Below are 22570 nucleotides of genomic sequence, written 5' to 3'. Positions count from 1 at the left end.
ATTCTGATTCTGATTTCAATGGCACAGCCTACCTGAGTGTTGTTGACCACATTGTAACTTTCATACAACACACCATATTCTAAGGCCCAAATAATAAATATGTTTCTTGAACATAATGAGTTCACAAACAGCGCCTGTAGAATATGGTGGGAACAGGGGATTCACAGCTGACCAATCTGCAGCAACTGTGTGATGCTGTCATGTTAATATGGACTAAAATCTCTAAGGAATGTTTCCAGCACCTTGTTGAATCTGTGCCATTAAAATAAAAAAAAGGGGTCCAACCTGGTACTAGCTCTGTGAGTGTAGAGCAGTTTTAGATTGTCTGTGCAAGTGTGTGGGAGAGGGTGAAATGTCCAGAGTCAAATGAGGACAGCCGATAGTGTGCATCTCATTTATTTTCACCCATTCAGACTTTCCAAACAGCCAGAGCTACCTCGGAGCCAGAATGGCGTACCATTAACCCCTTAAATTACAATACATAAATAAAAGCTGTTTGCATATAAACAGTTGCTGATGTACACATTCCAACTTGCTGAAGTACACGCAGATTTACAAGGACACTGAACATGTTTGTTGTGGGTGTTTTCTTTCCTCTTTCTCCAGAACTATGAAGCAAGGCTCTTTTTTTTGTGTGTTTTTTTTTTTTAAAGTTTACTGCCACAGCGTCCTCTCCTGTAGAGAAGCTTTTGCATATCCAAACAGGAGTAAACTCTTGTAGCTGTATACTATTTACACTGTAAAAAGACCAGAGGTTAATCTGAACCAAGAACATTGTGACCAGAAACAACAAAACTGAAAGCTGTGTTTAACATTCATATTCATGGAGCGTTCCCAAAAAAAACAAGTAGAAGAACAGAGCTTGTTCCACCTTAAAAAAAAAAAAACTCCAAGCTTCCTTAATTCAACAGTTAGCCCTTGGCCCTGTTTGTCAAAAACTCCCCCCCCCCGCCCCGCAATGACCAACCAACACAAGCGGGATAGTAGGAAATTGCATCCTCACTTCTCAAACACACTTTTACACACTCGTACACAAACACGTATTTTTAACCATCCCTCCCTCCCTCCTCATTCAACTTAAACTTAAATTCACTCACGCCCTTTGGGCCCGTGGAGTGGCCCTCTTTCTCCATCTACAGGAGAAAAGATGAACTACATAGTGCTTCTGCTCCACTGAATTTCACATTTAAAAATGTCCCACCGCCTCACGATTGTATTCTGCAGCTTAAACAACAAACAAACAAACAAAAGAAAAAAAACAAACAACGTGTGTTCTCAAGTAAGTCGCAACACAAAAAACGTTTCATTACAGCTCAGATTTTTAAAAAATGCAACAGAACTGTGACGCAAAATCCAATTTGTTGGCTGTACAATGTTAAGAAATCTTGAAGGTGCTTGTAGCTTCTTCTTCTCCTCCCTTTTTTTTTTTTTTAAAGAGTCAGTAAACAAACACGTTATAAGTTAAGGGTTCCTCGGGGTATGATGAAAAACTCTCCCTCAGGCTGACCAGGGCCGTCCATCATGGAGAGAGGAGGGAGGAGAGATGGACGTTTTTTTGAGATGATGACTTCCGCTTGTTTCTCTTGTGTAGCTGTACCATCACAGAGCTCAACAAGTTAAACTTGTTCTGGACATTTAAAAAAAACAAAACAAACAAAGTCTTTACTCGAGCGTCGAGGAACAAGTCCCACTGGAGTCGTGTTCTACTCTTCATCGGCGTTCTTCAACATGAGGATGGAGTTGTAGATCTTCAGAGCGGGTCCTAACTTGATTGACAGGATCTTGACGATGTCTGCTTGTGTGAGCAGCAGGAAGGCCTCGCCATCGATTTGCTGAAGAGGAAAAGAATCAAGTAAAGGCTTTGTTACTTTAAAAGAATTTCTATTGTACGCTGGTTGACGCACAAACAGTATGAACACAGAACACCTCCAATACTAGAAGCACTAGGAGGGGTCAAACCAACAGCAACACTTCTTAACTTTTAAAGTACGATTTGACAAAATAAGTATTTAGGATCAACCTTTAGGTGTTATGAGTTTTGTCAAAGATTTTGATTGTTTCACTACAGGTCATGAAGTTAAAATACACATCAGGATAATCTGATAAGCAAAAAGAAATAATGATCAACTTAACAGCTAAAACTTCTAAAAAAAAATGCAATTATTACAAAGAAGAAGATGCAGATAGAAGAGAAGAAATAAAAAATCAAAAATGCAATAAATAAACAAATAAATAATTATTTATTTATAAATGAATGAATGAATAAAGTACCTTGTCCCCAGGTGACCGGGCAAGCTCATAAATGATTTAACTTCTAATGTAAAGTCTGCTGTGTTTACAAGAAACGATTGATAGCCAGCGTTAACAAAGCAGGCCATAGAAAGTCACCAGCATCACTGAGGGGGGGAAGATCACACCCCTAACAAAGTGTCTGCACTGAGCCAGGTTTTCCTCTCATAGCGACGAGGTTTGCTGGATTTGAGGAGAGTCTGTTTATTTGCTGTTTACGTGTCAGAAACTGTTTGGTAAACGTAATTTTTCAGACAGTTTTGAGCGATACTATGGACAGTGAAGTTAGCATAAACACCAGGAACACTGGAAAGTCTGGTTGTTCTCGACTGCATCGCTGTTTGGCTGTTTTTGTACAGCCGGGATTCTCGGTCTGCTTCACGTGCTGGCTTTTTTCCCCATGCGGCGTCGCTTTTGTGTAAACAGCAAAATTCAGCCGAGCAACATTTTGAAAAGTACATCTGAAAATTGAAAGTCTGAACCTGGAAATTGTTTCCACTGACAGTCACCTAAATCAGTCTCACTGATCAGCCTTTCAGAGTTCCCCATCTTAAAGTTTGTTAAACCTGCTTGCTGTCTTACTGTAGCTGTGATATTTAAATAAAGTTAAACAAAACAAAATTAAACATCAAAAAAAGCTCATTTTAGAGAACAAACGTGGCTGACATTTTTATTGTTTTATAAAAATCACTAAGGGTTTGTTTGCCATTGGTTAACGTGCAACGTAAATCTGAACTAGCACAGGGATTTACATTAGTGGACATATGAATTGTTTTGGAAGCACTAAAACTGAGGCTCTTTTTTCTCTCGTTTTTCAGTAGAACCTTAAATTTATGAAAATATATGCAAGATGAAAAAGCTGGAGACTGCATGAAATTATGCAGTCAGCAAAAAGGTGTCCGAGAAGACTGCAAACCATGACTGATGCAAAAGAACAACATCTACGATTTAATGTGCAGCTATTTTTAAGCCAGCTTTACGCCAGACTTCAGACCACACACACACACACACACACACACACACACACACACTAAACTGATGAAGTTGCTTATTGCTGCCACTTGTATTCCCTTGTTTATTTATTTATTTATTTATTCATGCATGCTTTCTTCACATGTTCTCAAATGCAAAATAAGGACCTCTCACTTGTTCCCTTCACAGGAAATGAGCGAGAGCCAAAGCAGCTGTTGGATTAGAGAATAACCTCATTCATGTCAGCAGGGAAATACACACGTTTGATATTCTGAACAAGGCTAGGAAGTAATGGGAAAGCTAAACTGATTGAACCTCGGTCAGTTAGGTATTGTCCGAAGTCCTTAGTTGATTAATTACTCAGTTAAATAACATATAAGGACTGATCCAGAAAAAAAAAAAAAGAATAACCTTCAACAGCATCTGCCTCACATCCAAAGCAAGTTCTAAATTGATTTGTCTAATGATAAAGCATTAAACAATAATCAAGAATGAGCAGTTATTAACTAAAGCCCTGTTTAAAGCAGTTTTCTGTGCTGGGCACCAGCATCTCAACGCAAAACAAATGAGCGTATACTTCTTACAGAAAGGTTGTGTGGGCGAGAGCCAAAACATCCACGACCATTATCCCACTCTAGTAATGTAAAATACAGTGGGTGGATGAGCAGGCAGCCACATGCCACACGGCCCGAGTGCATCAGCTCAGGTTCGAGTCCAACCCGTGGCCCTTTGCTCCCTCTCTCTCTCCCCACTTTCCTGTCTGTCTTCACTGCTTCACTATCCAATAAAGACAAAACACCAAAAAATAATGTAGAGGGAAAAAAAGAGGCTATAATTCGCTGGAAATCAACCGATGCTGAATCCGCCAAAATAAGGTTTATCTAATTCTAATTCTGTTTTGGTGATCTCCTTGGCTCCCTGTTTCACTGTATGTGTTTACACACTAAGAGAAAAAAAACACACACACACACACACACACACACACACACACAGATTGAAACAGGGAGCAGAGGACACCAGTAAAACAACACACTACACAAGTGCACATAAATCAGTTAGGAGGTTGGGACTGCTTCTCCTCCTCCCATGCAAGCCTCTGCACGTCCTCCTTCACTACATCCATGATCTCTTTCTGAGGTCTTCCTCTTTTCCTCCTGCCTTGCAGTCCTTATTCAACAGCCTTTGTCCAGTCTGTCTACTGTCCCTCCTCTGCTACATCTCCAAACCATCTCAGCCTTGCTGCTCTAACTCTGTCTCCAACCGCTCAGCCTTCAGGTCACTCCCAGTGAAATCTTAACATTACCAGCTTGGCCTCCTGTCTTTTTTTCTGAGCCACCCTCATACGTCACAGCAGGTCTCAGCACCTCTTGTAAAGCCTCCCACTTCACTCTTACATGGATCCCCTACATAAAACACATTTTAATTTCAAACTGTTCTGGAATATCTGCTGAACTCTCCAGACTACACTCTGTAGTGATTCCGCTGAATTATGTTCTGTGATGGCATGTGTGATGGTACTGTACCCTACATGCAAAAAAACAAAACCCCCAAAAACTCAGCTTTGCTTTCTTAGATGAATTATCAATAATACATCTTGACAATAATCAGAGCCATGATCAGCTACTTCTTCAGTGACTCCATCGTACTGCAGACAAAAGTCCAACTGCAGTAAGCAAAGTCTGTCCCTGTTGTGCTCTGGGGCCTCAATGAACTTGGTGTAGCAGCACATGGGTCAGTTCTCCATCTGCTGCAGGTTCTGGTTAGTTTCCCTCCAGCTCACAGAGCATCATCCACACTGGGGAGGTGGGAATTTTTCTGACCGCACGAGAAGAGACTTTCTACAGAGCCAGCTGACTGATATTGATGACAGTGGCTAATTAGCCCGCCAACAGTGTAACAAAAGACGTGAAGGGACGGAGCCTGCCTGTTAGTGGTGGCTCAACTTTAAAAATAAAAGTGAGCGGACTGTCTGCTAGCACTTCGATTGCAGAGGCATCGATCCTTCAGAAGTTTCAGTGTACATGCCATGTGGCTTTTACTTTCACTCTCACTTCTTTTTACAAACCATCCTGAAGTGCTTACCTCTGTTTTAAATGTAGCAGCATGTTCTTTGCACCCTGGAAGCCCTTTGACAAAACCAGCCACCTGAAGAACAAAGAAAATAAACATACAGAAAACAGCTTCAGACAAACGTCGATCAATGCGTGTTTATCTACTAATCGTGATTCTTTACATGCCTCTATTGACCCTCAATCGTTCACCTGACTGCCAAAATGAAGGCTCCAGCTCACCGCGACACCCAGAAAAGCCCTTACTGAATATTCATGCACAGTTGCGGTCTCCCTGAACAACTAGCCGCCTTCATGTTGGATGAGTGGATTCAGAGTTTGTGTGCCTGCTTTTCTGGTGTTTACACAGTCTGAGTGTCTAAGCATGTCTAACCTCCTCGGCACTCCAAGTGGCCACTCTCTTGGCAGTCAGCCCCAGGACCTCAGGCAGCAGCTGGCAGTGTTTGTCCCAGCAAAGAGCCACCCGATGGGGAGGCGAGGCAGAGATGCCGGGGGAGAACACCGACTCGTGGAGGGCCTGCTGGAGGGAGATGGCCTCTGGAGAGGCTGAGGAGAGTTAAGAGGAGTCAGTGGGAGGAAGTGAGGGTATGAGGTACGATTCCTTCTGCACTTTTTCCTCGCTTACCTTTACTATCGCCAATCTCCTCTTTGACATAATGCATTTTTAGGTATTTGGGAACTGGAGCTGTCCTGAAATGAAGACCAACGACAGAATGACTCCTTGAAACAAACAAATCATATCAGGCGCAGCGTAGTGTGAGGCTATCTTGAGCGACAGGTACCGTTTAGGCCTTGTTCCATTGTGGCTTTGCTCGGTGGCTCCACTCAGTGCCTCTGCCTGGCTACTGCGTCCTGTACGCTCAGCTGCCACCGTCGCCGGTTTCCTAGCAACACAGATAATCATTGCTCAGGTACAAACCACTACATATAGTTGCATGCAAATCCCCTGATATGATAGGAGCTGTTAAAGTATGTCGACAAAGGATTGAACCTGTTCTGGGCGTCCTCCGGTCCTTCGGGTTGATCTTGCGTCGAGGAGTTTTGCGTTGTGTTGTTTGCATTTGGGTCAGGGCGTCGCCCACGAGGATGAGGCCCGCTGAGGGTGGGAGGCCGCTCTCCGCTGAGACGGTCTGGCAGCAAACCCTCTTTGTTCAGATTCACCTCTGAGTAGGGACAGCTCACCTGACTGCACACAGAGACGCAAACATCGCTGGGACACACAGCCTTTATTTTTTTAAAACTCCAGTAAGAGGTTATAACACAGACAACAGAAAGGCAGTTAATATCGCCTCGCCTCACCCTCCTACATACAGACAAACACACAAGTAACACATGTAGAGTGCTGGCAGCCCACACAAATAAAAGCAATATTTGAGAGCCTGGAGACGTCTCCTCTTTTAGTTACTGTTAAGACGTGTTTACTACACCTTAATATAACAATATGACATTACCTGACAACTGACTGGACAAACAAAAATGGAAATGGTGATAATTTATTGAAATCCATTTGGAAAGTGGTGCACTTAAGAGTGTTAAAAGTATTTTAAAAACAGGATAGAAAGGCAACACTGCAGCGACTGAGAAACTATGACAAATATTCCCTGAGGTAAACCGGGAGAGCAGTTGGGGAAATGCATAAAACATCTTAAATGAAAATGGAGATGTAAGACATAAGAGTTGCAACAAAAGACGACTGTGAAAAGTTGAGCTACGAACGTGTAGTGAGTCCCATAGCGAGGTCCCCTGATGTGCCCAACGCCGTTGCATCCCGGGGTAGGACATCCTTGTCCTGGAGCAGTCACTAAATCACTGGAGCCTGAAATACACACACGCACACACACGGGAAACTTAATAAAACTATGCAAACAACCATCCATTCTGAATTCATTATACATTCCTCTTAATGTCTTATCCAAGTAAAATAAAGGCAGAGATCAAGTGTGCTGACTCATCTGTTGAAATTAGAAATCTGGCAACCTCACCCTCAGCACCCAGCAGGACAGACAAGGACAGTCTGTGTGTCTGTGCGTGTGAGTGTGAGAGAGAGTCGTAAAATGTGTCACACCGTTAGGATATTGTAGTGGGTGTCCAGTTTTTTGACACCACCCGACAGGATGCAGATCTGGGCAGTCGGTTTCCACCCAATAGTCGTACTCTGAACTCCAGCCATCAAAGTGGATCTGCAAGAGGAGGGTAAACAAGAATTTAAACAAAGGCTGAGCACAGAAAAAAAAACAAACTCAAAAAGCATCACCATGAAGAGACATCTCCCACCTTTAGTCTGTGGTCCTCTGTGTCTGCTATAGTGGCAACACGAATGAGCATGGGATTCCTCTTATCAACCGCTTCTACTTTCATCCCAAACTGGAAGCCATGCAGAGGTCGCTGAAAAAAAACAACAACACAGAATCACATGTCTGTATTTAGACTACTGTAGCACAGTACCGTAAATATCTGCATACTCGTATATCATACCACTTTGAAAGCTCGTGCAGGAGCTGCCTGTGTGCCCGTCTCTTCCAGGTATTTCTCCCAAGAGAAACTCTTTGGTTCCTTACATTCTAAGGAGAGGAGATAAAGACTCATTAGGTGCACTGGATACTGCAGACAGACACCATGTAAACAAAGCCATTTCTACAGGTGTAACAACATTACCCAGCAGGTTAGAAATAGGTGGCAACATGGGGATCTACAGGAAATTACATCTTACTATTAATACACTTAGCATGAGCACATTTACTTTCTACAGAATAATTCATCCGTGGCTTTGTTATCAGATTTTACTATTTCAGGATTCAAGATTTTTTTTTTTTGTTGTTGCCATTTTTATTTATTTTATTTATCATTTTTTATTTAGCTGGCCTTTAATTAATCATCTCAGATCTTACAAGAGTTGGGTCCTACAGTATATTACATTCATACTGACTCACACGTGTCTTGGTCTGTCTTACCAGCTGGAGTTGTGAGTGTTAGCTCAGCCTCTTCACAGTAACCCACAGGGTGGATGTATGGACTGCTGGCATCACACCTTAAAACAAACACAAGTAAATGGGCGAACGATAACACCGGGGGTTTTGAAAGAAATATTCACCAATAAAAAGGTTCAGAAACTCTTTAGTTACAATGCTAGTCTGTTTATTTAAAATACAGTGGCATGCTGTCTTCAGTAGACAGGCACTAAATTAGCACTGCTTTCACACGGATTCAAATCTCCAGCTGCCCTCAAGGCAGACCGGCGAACATCTCTGGGTAATAATCTCTCACCAGTAATCATGTGTGTCATCCCAGTTGTCAAAATGAATGAGCAGGCGGTTGTCGACAACGGCAGCAATTGTTGCTACACAGATCAAAGCAGGATTCTTCCTGTCAACCGCCTCCAGTTTCATCCCAGCTCTAAACCCGGATGGAGTCACGGACTAAAAACAAACAAACAAAAAGACAATATGCATTTAGCCAATTTAGCCACACGGAGCCAATAAAATCCACTGAATCACAGAACCATCTGACAGCTTCAGATGTGTTTAACACTCACTGTGTTGAGGCTCTTAAAAAGGTGTTTCGGGGCCAGCTGACCCCTGCAGTTCTTCACGTACGTGCTCCAGTTGAACTCTCCATCCTTACAGCCTACAACACGACAAGCCCAGTCAGCTGAGTTGTGACCCAACTTTGTTAAAAAAATAAAAAATAAAAATTCTACCTTGAATTTCATGTTTATTGGTGGTATTCTTGTTACCTTTAGGCAACAATAACTTGTGTCCGTTCTTCTCACACCAGCCGGCTGGTTTCAGATCCCACGAATCGGCATTAGCCCAGAAGTCATAGCATTCTGGATATCCGTCAAAGTGGAGCCTCACCCTGTAACCTTGGATCTGGGATGCAAAGAGAGGCAGGCATCCATGAGTCAAAGTCTTTATCTAGAAAAATGTTATAGCGTATAGGTAACATAGTCAAGCATTAGCATTAGTACCTCCGCAACACTGAGCACACAGAATAGAGACGGGTGTGCCGGGTCAAGTCCCTCCAGCTTCATCCCCACCTTAAAACTGTTCCTGCTTTGTGGAAGCGACTGGTGCTGCAAGAATAATAACAGCATAGGTCAGATAAACAAGACTGTGAGCTTCTACTTAACAGGGTACAAATAGCAGGTATATGCAGGTTTTTACCTCTTTGAATAGTTTAACTGGAGCAGCGACCGCTCTCTCCTCTTCGAGGTAAGAAGGCCAGCTCCATGCACGTTTCTTATTGGGTGGGGCAGCAACTAAAGGTTGGGTGAACAAATAGTGACATATTACGTGTTGTATAAAGTGTATGCCAATGACACACAATGCATATAAAACCATGAATACATGGATGTATTCTAGGCAGTTTGACAATTTTCTTTCTATCGAAGTCCCTATATAAAAATGGGCAAAAACAGCATGCTCATAATATTGGTTTAAGTCTAACCAAATTAATAAAAACTCATTCTTCATTCCTGCTTTCTGTCGCTCTGAGAAATACATTGCCTGCAGGTTTCATGAATTGGAAGATAATGCAAATGCTAATCAAAAAATCTGACAATCAAATCAGAGGACAGTCTCAAAAGCTGAGAATGTATCACCAGCTAAACAACACAACAAAAAACTGATTTAGGGCATTAACAGATTCTAATAATGTTTAGAGCTTCATCATACCCAGCTTGGCAATTTTGGCTCCTCTCCTGCCCTTTGTAGCTTTAGCCTTTTCCTACAAGAAAAAAGCAGAATGAGCAAAACGTGTTACACAGGACTATCACAACTCTTCTCATCCTGTAGATGAGAGGAAACTTAAGCCTGAACATCTGGTATGTATGTAGCTCTGAAGTTGACCACCGAACACAAGTGTTGATGGTATATTCCTCACCTCTGGTTCTTCTTGGTTTTCTTCCTCTTCCTCACCAGAGTCCATGTAGATCTTCCTCTTTTTGCGCACACGTTTGCCAAGTCTCTCTCCTTCTACTGCCTGACCCTCCCGTGCTTCTCCCGGAGACGATCTTTACAAACACAAAGAAGGTGCACATGAAACAAAAAATATTAAGTTAATCTAAAAAAAAATTAAATGGGGGGGAGGGCGTTATTAGAGATAACAGAGGCATGGTTTTACCTGCCACTGGAAGGCTGGGCACAAGCTGAGCAGCAGAATTTCCCCTGCAGGAGGGCATCCCCAGGAGCACGGCCACCGCAGGCCCGGCACCTTGACAGCTCCCCATTTGAGCCCAAGTTTGCACTAGAACCAACTTCAACACTGGGCCCAACCTCCACACTGGGGCCCTCCATACTGGGGCCCTCCTCTAAAGACAAAAGCACAGGACCAGGAGCTAAAGGACGGAGGAGAAAGAAGGGCTGAAACTGAGGCCGAAACGTAACGTAGACTTTAAAAACCAAACAGTGAAAGTCTTCATTATAAAAATGACAATCATGTGCCATCATACCTTTAGCTTGAGACAATCCTGGTTTACTCTGATTGGCTGAAGCTTTGCTTGTCCCTGTCTGTGACTGGCCTTCAGGTGGAGGGGTGGGCGTGTGAGATGGTGCGGGGTCCAAGGTCTCACTGTTAGGCTCTGCCTCCTGCCCTTTGACCTCTAAATCTGTGACAATCTCAAGAGTCCGAAACTCGGTCAGGCGGAACTGAAAAAAAGAGACACATTCCTATCAGCCAAGTTGGTGTGCTACTATGGTCCTGATTATGAGTTCAGCCTGAGAAACAGCTATACATACAGCCTCCTCCCCCTATAAACAAATATTTGCACAAGCAAGAAAGACCCTGGACCGAAAAACAACAACAACAAAAATCAGTGATATCTTTTGTACCCTGATATCACTGCCTGGCAGCGTTGCAATGCCATCCTTCCAGTCTAATCCCATCCTGTCAAACTCAGCTCCCTGGGAGGGGCCATCACTGGGTGGAGTGTCAGTCATTCCCACTCTGCTGATATGACCAACCTGCAAAGAGTCACATGGAAAGGCATGGTATTATGCGCACAGTCTGCACCTCTGACTTTTACGCTTCTGTTTTCCAGGCCCATTGTTTCCCTGTACATGATAACTGCAGTGAGCCAAGCGGTCCCCTACGGCTTGATCAGCGAACTGATTCCGATCACAAATGCAGTTTTTATTCCTCCCTGCACTTGTAAACAGCTCTGCGCAGCATCACCACTAGATGGCGACTGCGCGCTGGCGTGCAGGATACACCATGCACTTCGATTTCAGACAAAACAGTCAATAATAATATTGTTTTGCCGGCCAACTATCAGAGAAATGCGAGCACAAACGACCCCATTAGGGTAAACCTTAGTCCAGATCATTGACAAAGAAGAGGAAAGACGTCTCAACTTTAAGTTAACCAGACAAGTTCGTCTTTTCCTTGTTTTAACAGTATCTCTTAAAACCGACTGCTTGCCTGGCAAGGAGCAAGTGAGGAGCTCATTTGTTTATCAGCTGTAAGGAGAACACTGTTTTCTGCACTCACTGGCCAAACTTAAAAACGTCTTTATCCGCTTAATAATACGATATAACGTTTTAGTCCCGACGCATGTTCAACACTGAATTAAGGTTATATTTTCTGCTTGCATCGTGGTCACAACCGTGTCAAAAGTAAACAACAATCAGAGCTCCTGGATCTCGGTTAAGTTAGACTTTGCATCCCATGCCTCAGTTTTATTCTAGCCATAAATAAAGTGTATGTAAGAGCGCCCATGATTAGCATTCGTCTTATACAAAATGGCGGAGCATAGGAAGAGGCCACCAACACGTTTAAACTATGTTAATTACTCAAGTTACCATTTTAAACAAATGCCGCAAAGCTGCTACACGTTAAACAAAGGCAAACGCTTGCTGTGTAATTTCCTGACTTGGTGTTTTCATTCACTCTGGCCGTTTTTCTTCACTTTCCCCTTGTCACGGAATGTCAGCCCAGGTTGCTAGCTAGCGCTGACATAAAGCTAACAGTCGCTAGCTCCACTCAGTTCATATGAACTGAGGGCTGCTATAGAGGGCTAGCCGTAGCATTGAGACTGGATGCAGAGCCAGCTATAAGGACGATCTGTAATAAATAAGTTTCCCGGTTAATAACAATAGGAAAACGCATTTGCAAAATGCAGATACATCACAGAATATCACGCACACTCGTAACAACACCGCGATAATGTTACGAGCTTTAACATTGTTGCTTGATTAATTTCTTCAATAGAAACTTGGAAAAAAACGATTTATTCTCGCCGTTTTAAATCAGAGTGGAAATAATGGAAACTGTCGCCAGTTTACAAAAACGAACGCCTGCTTTTCAAACGCCGTCCTCGTCAACGACAACAAATGATTATTAACGCCCGTATTGTTTAACAATTGTGGAACTCACCTCGTTTCTGTTTTAACTCTTATTTAGAGCTGGATAGAGTGGTGCGCATGCGCGCAAGACGCGCTGCCTGACACAACTTTGGGTCTCGGAAAAGTTAAGTTCACTGCTGGTGGTCAATACCGGGCCTGCGTACGTTCACAACGCGCCCCAAAACTCGATTTAGAGCCGGTGTAACGAGAATTATCCGCCGGACAGGGGCTCCGGGTTCCCCCTTTGACCTAAACCGCCTATAAAAGCGTTAAATACGACTGTGTATGAGCGGAGCGCAGGGAGCACAGTGTCTCCCCCATAAAGAGCCGTGGAGGAGCCGTTGGTTTCCCCGATGGTCAAAAACTGGTCACTTCCCACTTTTTAAGCACACTCTGATCACTGTAGTAGCTCGTTTGGGGCGGACATATTCAGGACACAAGCGTTAATAAGACTACAACCACCGGCGCTAACTATAGATATAAACGCTCAGGCCTGTAATATCACTTGAAAAACGAACACAATGGGGCTGTTAAACCCGAGACAGTCAGATGGAGTGTACTGAGGTGTGTCAGTCTTACATCTCACATCTTATGCACGGAAATATCATCCGACTACAATAAGGGTGATGCCATCACGTTTCATAACACAGCGAGGCTGCTGGGTGCACGATTTATTTATTTTATTTATCTATTACTGTGAAAAATGATCAATTTAACGCAACACCTGACCACACAGGTGCCTCGTCTGGTCACCACATGGGCTTGGAAGTATGTACTGGGTGCAAAATCACTCATATTCAACCAGAATATAAGCAGCTAACCTGCCGGTATAAATCTCCCTGCACACTGGGCGGCTTTCCACGGTAATGGCAAGGCTGTAGATGCGAGGTATATCCCCCCAAATGGTAAACACCTGGGCTGGGGAATATAACAAATATCCACGACAACATACAAGTGGCACATACAGAGGAAAGTCTTTATTTTTTTCAGTTAAAAACAAATTAAAAAAGGCCGCCCTGATACGAGGTGAAACGAGTTCAGCTGGGCTGTAAAAGCGGCGGCGCTGCTCCGCGTCTCCTGTTGGCCGCTAGGTGGTGGTAGGAGTCCACTTTGTTAGGAGGAGAGCTGGGGGATTTAACCGAGGTCGTGCAGCCTGCTGCAGCCCACGTTATTTGGGAATAAAGCATTAAAGGGAAACCATGAGATGGCATTCAAAGGCAGAGCGGTCGACTCGAAGGTAAGATGGGGAAATCGTGTGCTGTGAGATTATCCGACTGTCCTGTGGATTTTCAGGCGTTTCTGTGAGCCGTGGATCGAAAGTGGGAATTATGTGCGGTTAAACAACAGAATAAGCTGGCTATGACAGGCTGTTTTATATATAATGTAAACACACACGTTAAATATGTATATCATACTTCTTATATATTATAAACCAGCAGCAGGTCGGGCTGCAGCACATAAAAGAGCCTGCCTGTCTGCCTGCTTACAGACCACGCATATCCCTCCCACTGCAGGGATCTGCGTCTATAATACTGTGAGAGTGCAATCCTCAGCTTTAGGTGGTGTTTGCTCGTGTTGCGTTATATGGAAAATATGTAGCGTTGACGGACAAGAATCTTTAAATTACGCCCCATTCTCTATCCATCCCAACAGACCGTGCTCCTCAACCTGCTGCTGTGTCTGCTCATATTTTACTCGCTTTTCTACATGATCGGGAGCGTCTGCTTTGGTGCCTTCAGGTGAGAGCCACGCACGCGCAAGGGATTGAAAGGAGGGTTTGTCTCCTATAATAACTGGAAGTATATTGATGATTATAATAAATAGCAACAAATATTCAGAATCCAAATGTCAAGATTCTGAATAAAAAAGTCAGTATTTTGACATTAATCTCTTTGAGTTCTAAAATTAATGTCAGAATTGTGAGGCTATTCTGAAATTAACCTCAGAATTTTGAGATTAATGTCAGAATTGTGAATAAAAAAGTAAATATTCTGACATTAATCTCAGAATTCTGAGATTTCTTTTTTCTCTGAATTCAAAGATTAATCTCAGAATCTGAGAAAAAAAGTTACACCAATCACACACATCAAACAGACTACAAACTGCACTGCTATGCTATTTTTCTTTAACTACATTTAATAAGGTATTTTTTATTATCCTTTTTAAATGTATGACATTTATTGTAATAGTTTTCTGCACAGTCTCTTTAATGTATTATATTTCTTTTTATGTTTTTGTTGGTATGTTTTATTGTATTCCATTCAAACTGTTATATATTTTACTTTAATTTCTACTTATTGCATTCATAATTTTTCTGTTTGAGCTCCTTCTTTTGGGGAATTTTTAACTTATTGACCTATTTTGTTTCGCCATATCGTATTATGCTCAAGATGTTCTACTTTACTTATAGGTCATTCTGCATTATTTAAGCTATTTACTCTTAGGTTATTCTACTTATTGGTCATTTTACTTTATTTAAGGTATTTACTAACAGATCATTGTACTTATAGGTTATCCTTCTTTATTCAAGATATTCATTTAATAGATTATTCTACTCATTCTACTTTAAGATATTTACTTATAGGTTGCGCTTTAATGTTTTGTCTGCTGTAACTTTATCATATCTCTCATCTCAGGTTGGACCACTTTGATGGACTGATTCCTTTTGACTTTAAGACCGAACCTACCGAATCCAACTCCAAATACTTGGGTGAGCACACCTAATGCGTGCAATGCTGTCGACACAGAGTGGCAGCTTTATACACATAATCTATTTTCTCTTTTCTTTTTCTAGTGAACCTCCTGTCCTTGGAGCTCACCTACTTTTGCAGTGGCCTTCTGTTTGCCGCAGTGGTGAGGAGGCGGGTTTGGGACTACGCTCTCACTGTCACACTGGTGCATGTAATGATCACCAGCCTAGGTGAGCAGAAATGTATCGGTGCATCTACCCAGGTGCATGCTTGAATAACCAAATGCATTGTGTAATGACACGTTTTGTTTCCATGTTGCAGTAATGTTGGAGTTTCCTACTGTGTGGCAGTGGTGGCTGGCTTTAGGTAAGACAAACACTGCCAGCTCATCGGTTACTATCAGTCTTAACTTCATGAGGTTAGCTGTTTCAAATATGTCACTCTTCATTTTTCCCTAGGCAGTGGCTTGTTTCTGATGATTTGCAACGGTCAGTTGATTGCTTACTTCACATGCCAGAGTGAGCAGAGCTACGCCTCCTTCAGCATCTACTGACAGACTGAAAGCCACCCTCCCTGTGTCCAAACTGTTCCACAGTCTTGTGAAGTGAGGTAGAAAGGATCAGAACAGATGCTCTCCTTTTTTCTCTTTTTTTTTTGAGGGGAAGACATCCATTAGCTTCTCCACAGTGATGGGCTTTTTCTGTTCATCACTAAAATTAGACACCAAAACACCACACGTGAAGTCGGAGCTGGGGTCCAATTTGTGTTTTAGTGTTGCCAATAGGCTGGCATCCTGTTGTTGTTTTTATCTAAACACCGCATGGAGATGCTTTCTGTATTTTGCTCTGTCACTATGCAGCAATAAAGCAGCCAGTGAAGTATTTTGAGTGCACTTGTAAGCTGTGAATGTAATGTTAGAATGAGAATTTTGCAGTACACATTGTATATTTTAATATCCTGTAAATGCAAAGTGTTGAAAAATAAATCTACTCCAAACTGTTGAGTGCTTCATATAATGCATTAAAGCAGCGAGGATGAAATAGTGACCAGCCCATTCCATCATCACGACCACATATTGAATTAACATCAATAGCCAAAAACACAAAACAAACAAACAAAACATCCAATGAAACATACAGTATGTTGCACTGTTAGCATAAAAATCTTTTTGCTCAAGTTCTTAAAAATAGACACCCACTTAAAAATTAATGATGTAAAAAAGAAACAACTGAACAACCGCGCCCCCGGAGGATTCGGTGTTGTTATGAAACCGGCTCTGCTGCCAGGTACTCCACAGGGTTCATGTAGGAGAATCCTTGGAAGGCCTCGCTGACCCCGGCCTCCTGGCACATGTCGTTCACACAGGCAGGTACAGGTTGTCGTGTAAACGCTGGGTCAATGTAACTGACATCCCAAGGACCAGCCTGAAGAGGAGAGAGGAGTGAGCCATGTTCCCTCGGTTAAAAAGAAAAGTGCGTCGAGCTCATTTCTGATTCACTCGTACCACTTTTGGGATGAAAGGGGGTCTGATTTTTCTGGCCAGGAGGTCATCCCAGTCGATAGAGGCGAAGAAGGGATGTTCCTGCAGCTCCGCCTGGAAACACAATAACAGTTAACCCTTCTGTGGCCATGTTTCATTACTGTTTCTCTTCTTTTTAGCTGGGGCACTTACAATGTCACAGCTCGCTCCTAAGCGTCTGGAGACATCTTTTTCCAATAAGCCCTCCAACAGTGAGCAGGCAGCTTTAGAGATGTCGCTGCGTAGCTGCAGAGGGCCGTGAAGGATGTTCTGAAACATTTGCAGTTTACTGCGACTATAAAATGGAGGCTGTGAGAGAGAGGGAGGGGAAGAGGGAGGTGGCTTAAGGTGAAGATGCTGATGATGTAAAGGATAGAGATCACTGCACCTGCACTCACCAGTCCACAGATCATCTCATAAGCCACCGTGCCGAGTCCCCACCAGTCCACAGCTGGGCTATATGGATGGCCGTGTAACACCTCTGGAGCAAGGTACTCCGGAGTGCCACAGAAGGTGTGCATGACCCCACCTGTGGCCACACCTTCTTTACAAAGCCCAAAGTCAGTCAGCATCACGTGGCCCTCACTGTCCAGCAGGATGTTCTCAGGTTTCAGGTCTCTGCATAAAAACAAAGAACACTGAGTCCTGCAAAATCTGACATTAGCTGTCATTTCTTTGTTAGTTTCCTTTAGCTTCACATTGCTTTTCCTCACTCTTTAATTTTTAATGTGGCGCCGGAGAACATGGTGGATTTGAGTGGGAAAATTTCATTGGGAATTCTCTGCATGAATAAATGAAGCAGGCAGAACGTGGTCAAATCAAACATGCACAAAGAAAGAGAGAGAGCACAGAGGCGAGAAAAACTTGGAAGGGTGACTATGCTGCCGCTTTTCTAATGCTGTGTTTTCACGCATATATATATATATATATATATATATATATATATATATATATATATATATATATATATATATATATATATATATATATATATATATATATATATATATATACATACATACATACATACCTGTAGACGATGTTAAGAGAGTGGAGGTAGCCCAGTGCTGCAGCCACCTCTGCAGCATAGAAAGCAGCTCTGGGTTCTGGAAATGACCCCTCTCTCTGCAGGTGGTAGAAAAGCTGAAAGCAAAGCAAGGAATTCAACACAACAGCAACACCTGCACTTCTACAAACTCATAGAGTACACAACAACTAAACATCTGAATGCAGAATATTTTGAAATCCTTAATCTTATACACTCACCTCCCCTCCATTGACATAGTCCAGGACAAAGTAGAGAGTGTTTGGTGTCTGGAAAGAGAAGTGGAGTCCCACCAGGAATGGATGCTGTAGTCCTTTCAGCAGTACACTCCTCTCAACCATCACATGCTTCTGCTACAGAGACAGAACACTGGATGGATGGATGGATAGATGGATAGATGGATGGATAGATGGATAGATGGATAGATGGATAGATGGATAGATGGATAGATGGATAGATAGATAGATAGATAGATTACCTCTTTCCTCTTGACAATCAACTGTTTCTGGAGCACTTTCACGGCATAATAACCCCCTTGTTTTCTATGTCTTGCCAGCAGCACCTGTAAAAGTTTGAATTTTCACATTTAATCTCACAGCACCAACCTCAAACACAGCAACTTACAAGGTCAACCAAATCTGGGGAAAAAGTTCCCATCTGACCCCGTCAGCATCAGAAAAACACATTTTACAAACTGTAAAAACTACAACACAGCTGGTACATTTTTACCTATAACACAGTCAAGCTGGAGACAGTGTAGAGTAGTAAGAGTAAGTAATTCTTGTGTTTTTTGGCTTTGTTCTGGTATTAAATATTTTTGGAAGCGTGCTCATTTGTTTATTCTTAAAAATTATGACATATCTAGGTCATGTATAGTGCTCTAATTTCATCATATGAGAGGAAATATTGAGATGGTACGAGCCAGACCCACAAACACAAAACAAATAGCTGAAATTAGTGAGTGAAAAAAAAAATGTCCTGGAGCTGTTGACTCATCAGATAAGAATTCAAGAGGTACGATGTCTAGAGAAAAGAAAGAAATGGACTGTGTTTATGTGTGTTTATGTGTCAGAGACAGGGCGAGGACTGAAATATTGATGTTACATGAACAAACTGCAGAGACGAGGCAATCCAGGTTGTTCGTGAGTGCATGTAGGTGTTTTCTGTTTGTTTGTAAGTAATAAAAAAATGACAGTAAAAAAAACTGCAACCAGCTGTTTTACAGCGACGAGTTAGATTTGTGACTATGTTAGAAAAGTATTTTTCCCACAGAATGGATCACGGTTGGGAAATGAGCGATTCCTAAAGCTGTAACTTGTTTTTGACCAGCCACCTCTCTGATATCATGATATGAGCACCGAATATTTGTCAGAAATTAACATCCAGGGTACCAGTGCTTGTTTGGTGCACTGATGCTTAAAGCTGGTCACTTGGAGTGGGTGTAAAACTGATTTAAAAGCAGGTTTTAACAGAGCCTAAATGTGTTTTTCTGTGCTGAGAATTCGCTGTGGATCTCTCCTCTACTGAACAACAACAAATCCTCATGTTTCAGACCAATCGGCTGTCTTAAAAGGGGGTCAGGGGGGTAGGTGCTGAGGATTTTTTTTCCCCACCTTTCCAAAGCTTCCTCTGCCGATGACTTTGAGGTAGTCGAAGTCTGATGGTTTCATCCTGGTTAATACAACAGCAGAAAACAGTTAATAATGCACGTCCGAGTACAAATAAGTCATGCATAATAATTGGATGTGAATGCATGATAAGAAATAACTCTCAGGTTGCCTCTGGTGAAGCTCATGAATGAGAAAAAAGCCTTCTGGCCACTTTATTAAGTCCAGATTGTGCATCATTGACAACATAGACGAAATATTTCCCGATGTAAAGGGAAAAAATGACTTACTGTGAGGTTTCTGTGTTCGTGGAGCTCTGAGGAAAAGACATAGAGGGACAAAACGGTCAGGAGGTCAGCTCAAGTTTCATCTTCTGTCAACACTCAGCAAAGACTTTAAAAAAAAGTCTTCTCTCTGAACTCACCAAAGTAGATTTCTCCTCCTTCCCTCTCCCCGGTTTGCTTTGTCTCTGCAGGATTTTCTCAGTGTCCAGGCTTCAATCGGGAGATCGGACACAGAATATGAGGGTTTGTTTTATGAGGTTCAACACGAAGGAAAAAAGCTGTGAAAAAATGACTGTTGCCAACTTACTGTTGGCAGAGGTGCTGGCTGGAAACAAATTTGTGCAAGAAGTCACTGAAGCCCACTTTCTTCCCCTTGAGCAGAGCTGTAGCACAGGAAGAGGGTTAGTCCCTTACATAAGAGGTCAACAGCTGTATTTACTCAGCAGAAGGTTGGTGTCACTTTATCACCGCACTTCTCTCAAGTGATCAAACTTCTCTAATTATATGGAGACTTTCTGAACCTTTCAAGCCAAGATAAATAATTTTAACATTGTGGTATTTTATGCAGTAATGACTAATTACTCTCTTTTGGCCTCTTTAGCTTTTATCTTTATATTAGATGTTATACACGAGCTTGCTTTAAGATCACAGGTAAAGTAAAGCTTATCTTAAACATTTATATTTAATGTTCTTACCTGAGAGAAACGAGACAAGGCCTTTCATCTTGGCATAGGTCATGGGCCTTTCTTGAGACACGGTCATCTGGAAAAGAAAAGAAAAAACGACCAGCTGGTTTAACTTGAAAAATGAAAATTAAAAAAGAAAATATCTGAGGAGCAGAGCGCAGGTAGCTGCTGCTGAAGGCACACGGGTGGACTGTCCTTCTCTGAGGTGCCCTACTTGTCTCACGTCGCCCCTGACCTGCCGTTCAGTTTAAGGACCGGTGACGCAGGGGAGACGCTGAATACCAGTGAAGCTGCGTTCAAGTGCCCTCGGAGATATCCAAATTATATTACGCGTGGACAACCGTAAGTTACGACAAGCCACTGGCCAGCAGTATGTTTCATTTTTCCTCGGTAGCATCTGGGACTCTCGTTCCTGCATTAGATTGCATAAGCGTACACCAAAGCCTTTTAACGTTTAAACGGTCTGCTGACTTGTTAGAAGTCACCAGTGGAAAATATATCTGTAAGTCATTTGTAAATCATTTTTTTTAACATTAGAATTCCAGTAAACCAAAAACTAAACTACAGTTTTCTTTATTATCTATTAATAGTCAATAAATTCTTAACTTTTACTAGTAAAAACAAAAATTACAGAGGTCTATAACTGTTTTTCATAATGTTTAAAGGAGATTTTCCATTTCAGATCAACAACCCCATTTCAGACGTGTCACCATTATGTCTAACAAACAAAGCGAAAGACAAACTCTGACTATAAAGTAAGCAGTGCTTTACATGTAGCTAATAGTCCCAAATGCAGTTAACTTACCACAAATTAGCCAACATGGAATTATAGCTTTATTTTGAATGAAGTTACTGATGCCTCGAATGGGTATTTTTCACTAACAAGAAGTTAATTGTTGATATCAAGAATGGACTTTTTTAATGGCTAAAAATTAAATGTAAACCCTTTACTGAGTTGTTAATATCCACATATGTCAGCTGGTGTTACATTACATATTAATACTGCTGATGTACAAAAGTATTGGGTCATGCCTCTTAATCGCTGGATTAAATAATGCTGTGGGATTGTTTTTCTGGGGGTGAGTATCTGCTGAAGGGAAATCTTGAACGTGAACAATCCTCTGCCTCCAACTTGGTGGGAACAGTTTGGGGAGAAGGTTTTTTCCCTTCCAGCACGACTGTACCCGGGTGCTCCATAAATGAGTGGATGAGTCTGGTCTTGAAGAATATTATTCGCCCACACAGGCTGTGACCTCAACCCAAATGAATACCTTTAACATGATCCAAAGAGGAGAATGTGGTCCAGGACCAACATCAGCATCTGACCTCACAAATGCTCCTCTGAATAATGAACGTCCAAAAATTCCTCCAAACATACTCCAAAATCTTGAAAATTCTCTCACAAGAAGCTCTAAGTGTAATATGTCGGTGGCCCAGTATTTTTGTCCACATAACATGCTGTCAAAATAAGCTCCTGGCACTTGAATGCAGCACAGGGGAATCGTGCGCTCTCAGGCTGACCCTGCAGGGCCCATGTGGTGATGTCAAGGGAACTTTTTAGTAACTTGTAACATTTTTTTATGATCCCATTTACTGCTGTATGGAAGCTTCCTAAGAAATTCCAGCCACCAACATTTAGAAACCACCAGCATGTCATAGAGTGGGTGACAACACTAGTACTGCAACAGTGTTGATACTGTATTTAGAATAGGATAAATAATGGCAGTTAAACTGTGAACAAACTGGTTCATGTTACTCCAGAAGGGCTTTTACTCAGAGACATAATTTTTTATGAGAGCGGAATAGTTGCCCTCGGTTTCCTTTTCAACATATAGTAGCTCAGGGAAACTATACCCCAGTATCATGGCAGCTTTCCAACACATGGCAAGTCGGTCATTCTGTCTCGTGGCTGCTTGATGTCTGAAAAAACTGGCAAGGCCTGCTATGTCGTTAAAGAGTTTTATGCTTGTGATATCTGATCAAACCCATTTCACATTCATAGTAGCTGCTTGTTCCAGATATGATTTACATACTGAGGCTGTGTGAAATTCAAATCTTCCTGTCTGAAT

At 42.2% G+C, this 22570-nt stretch overlaps 3 protein-coding genes across 7 annotated transcripts; 1 reads left to right on the top strand and 2 right to left on the bottom strand.

Annotated features, from left to right (window-relative positions):
• Positions 1-380: 380 nt before the first annotated feature.
• On the bottom strand, positions 381-12775 carry l3mbtl1b (L3MBTL histone methyl-lysine binding protein 1b). 5 transcript variants are annotated; one of them, XM_085473779.1, is made up of 22 exons: positions 12702-12775; positions 11159-11290; positions 10780-10975; positions 10452-10665; positions 10212-10341; positions 10004-10055; positions 9494-9588; positions 9298-9402; positions 9028-9199; positions 8863-8954; positions 8595-8746; positions 8282-8358; positions 7806-7891; positions 7605-7715; positions 7396-7510; positions 7047-7146; positions 6322-6516; positions 6113-6214; positions 5956-6020; positions 5704-5876; positions 5344-5406; positions 381-1832 (listed from the first exon to the last, which is right to left on the bottom strand). In XM_085473779.1, exons 2-22 carry the CDS (start codon positions 11264-11266, stop codon positions 1704-1706), a joined length of 2532 nt encoding a protein of 843 aa, XP_085329905.1. In that variant the 5' UTR covers positions 11267-11290; positions 12702-12775; the 3' UTR covers positions 381-1703. The 5 variants fall into 5 exon arrangements, with proteins under 5 accessions (XP_085329905.1, XP_085329904.1, XP_085329906.1 ...); XM_085473778.1 differs by lacking the exon at positions 12702-12775 and adding an exon at positions 12128-12670; XM_085473780.1 differs by lacking the exon at positions 12702-12775 and adding an exon at positions 12128-12670 and having other exon boundaries at positions 10452-10638.
• Positions 12776-13120: 345 nt separating this feature from the next.
• Positions 13121-16361, top strand: LOC146698589 (putative transmembrane protein 244). Its single transcript, XM_085473784.1, has 6 exons — positions 13121-13907; positions 14324-14409; positions 15307-15380; positions 15465-15590; positions 15682-15726; positions 15819-16361. The coding sequence occupies exons 1-6, from the start codon at positions 13875-13877 to the stop codon at positions 15911-15913; spliced, it is 459 nt and encodes a 152-aa protein (XP_085329910.1). The 5' UTR covers positions 13121-13874; the 3' UTR covers positions 15914-16361.
• On the bottom strand, positions 16358-20764 carry sgk2b (serum/glucocorticoid regulated kinase 2b). The gene is made up of 12 exons (XM_085473783.1): positions 20511-20764; positions 20123-20198; positions 19956-20025; positions 19822-19847; positions 19538-19595; positions 18403-18486; positions 18146-18277; positions 17910-18022; positions 17278-17497; positions 17033-17188; positions 16865-16954; positions 16358-16784 (listed from the first exon to the last, which is right to left on the bottom strand). Exons 1-12 carry the CDS (start codon positions 20575-20577, stop codon positions 16623-16625), a joined length of 1254 nt encoding a protein of 417 aa, XP_085329909.1. The 5' UTR covers positions 20578-20764; the 3' UTR covers positions 16358-16622.
• Positions 20765-22570: the final 1806 nt, after the last annotated feature.

This window comes from Copadichromis virginalis, linkage group LG11 (assembly GCF_057382275.1).
Source record: "Copadichromis virginalis isolate Kocher_CV1m ecotype Utaka linkage group LG11, C_Virginalis_male_GT1.1, whole genome shotgun sequence".
Lineage (NCBI taxonomy): Eukaryota > Metazoa > Chordata > Actinopteri > Cichliformes > Cichlidae > Copadichromis > Copadichromis virginalis.
Note: the sequence above shows the minus strand (reverse complement) of the source record. Positions and strands in the feature narration are given on the sequence as shown.

Excerpts from the sequence above, each read along its gene's own strand:
- l3mbtl1b (XM_085473778.1), bottom strand. Across the intron at positions 8,359-8,594 it reads GATGACACACATGATTACTG|GTGTGATGCCAGCAGTCCAT; the intron begins GTGAGAGATTAT and ends GTTTGTTTTAAG. Across the intron at positions 5,877-5,955 it reads GGAGATTGGCGATAGTAAAG|CCTCTCCAGAGGCCATCTCC; the intron begins GTAAGCGAGGAA and ends AACTCTCCTCAG.
- LOC146698589 (XM_085473784.1), top strand. The coding sequence starts at position 13,875 with ATGGCATTCAAAGGCAGAGCGGTCGACTCGAAG. Across the intron at positions 15,381-15,464 it reads ATCCAACTCCAAATACTTGG|TGAACCTCCTGTCCTTGGAG; the intron begins GTGAGCACACCT and ends TTCTTTTTCTAG. Across the intron at positions 15,591-15,681 it reads TGTAATGATCACCAGCCTAG|TAATGTTGGAGTTTCCTACT; the intron begins GTGAGCAGAAAT and ends TCCATGTTGCAG.
- sgk2b (XM_085473783.1), bottom strand. The coding sequence starts at position 20,577 with ATGACCGTGTCTCAAGAAAGGCCCATGACCTATGCCAAGATGAAAGGC. Across the intron at positions 20,199-20,510 it reads CCTTGTCTCGTTTCTCTCAG|CTCTGCTCAAGGGGAAGAAA; the intron begins GTAAGAACATTA and ends CCTGTGCTACAG. Across the intron at positions 17,189-17,277 it reads ATGAGATGATCTGTGGACTG|CCTCCATTTTATAGTCGCAG; the intron begins GTGAGTGCAGGT and ends TCTCTCTCACAG.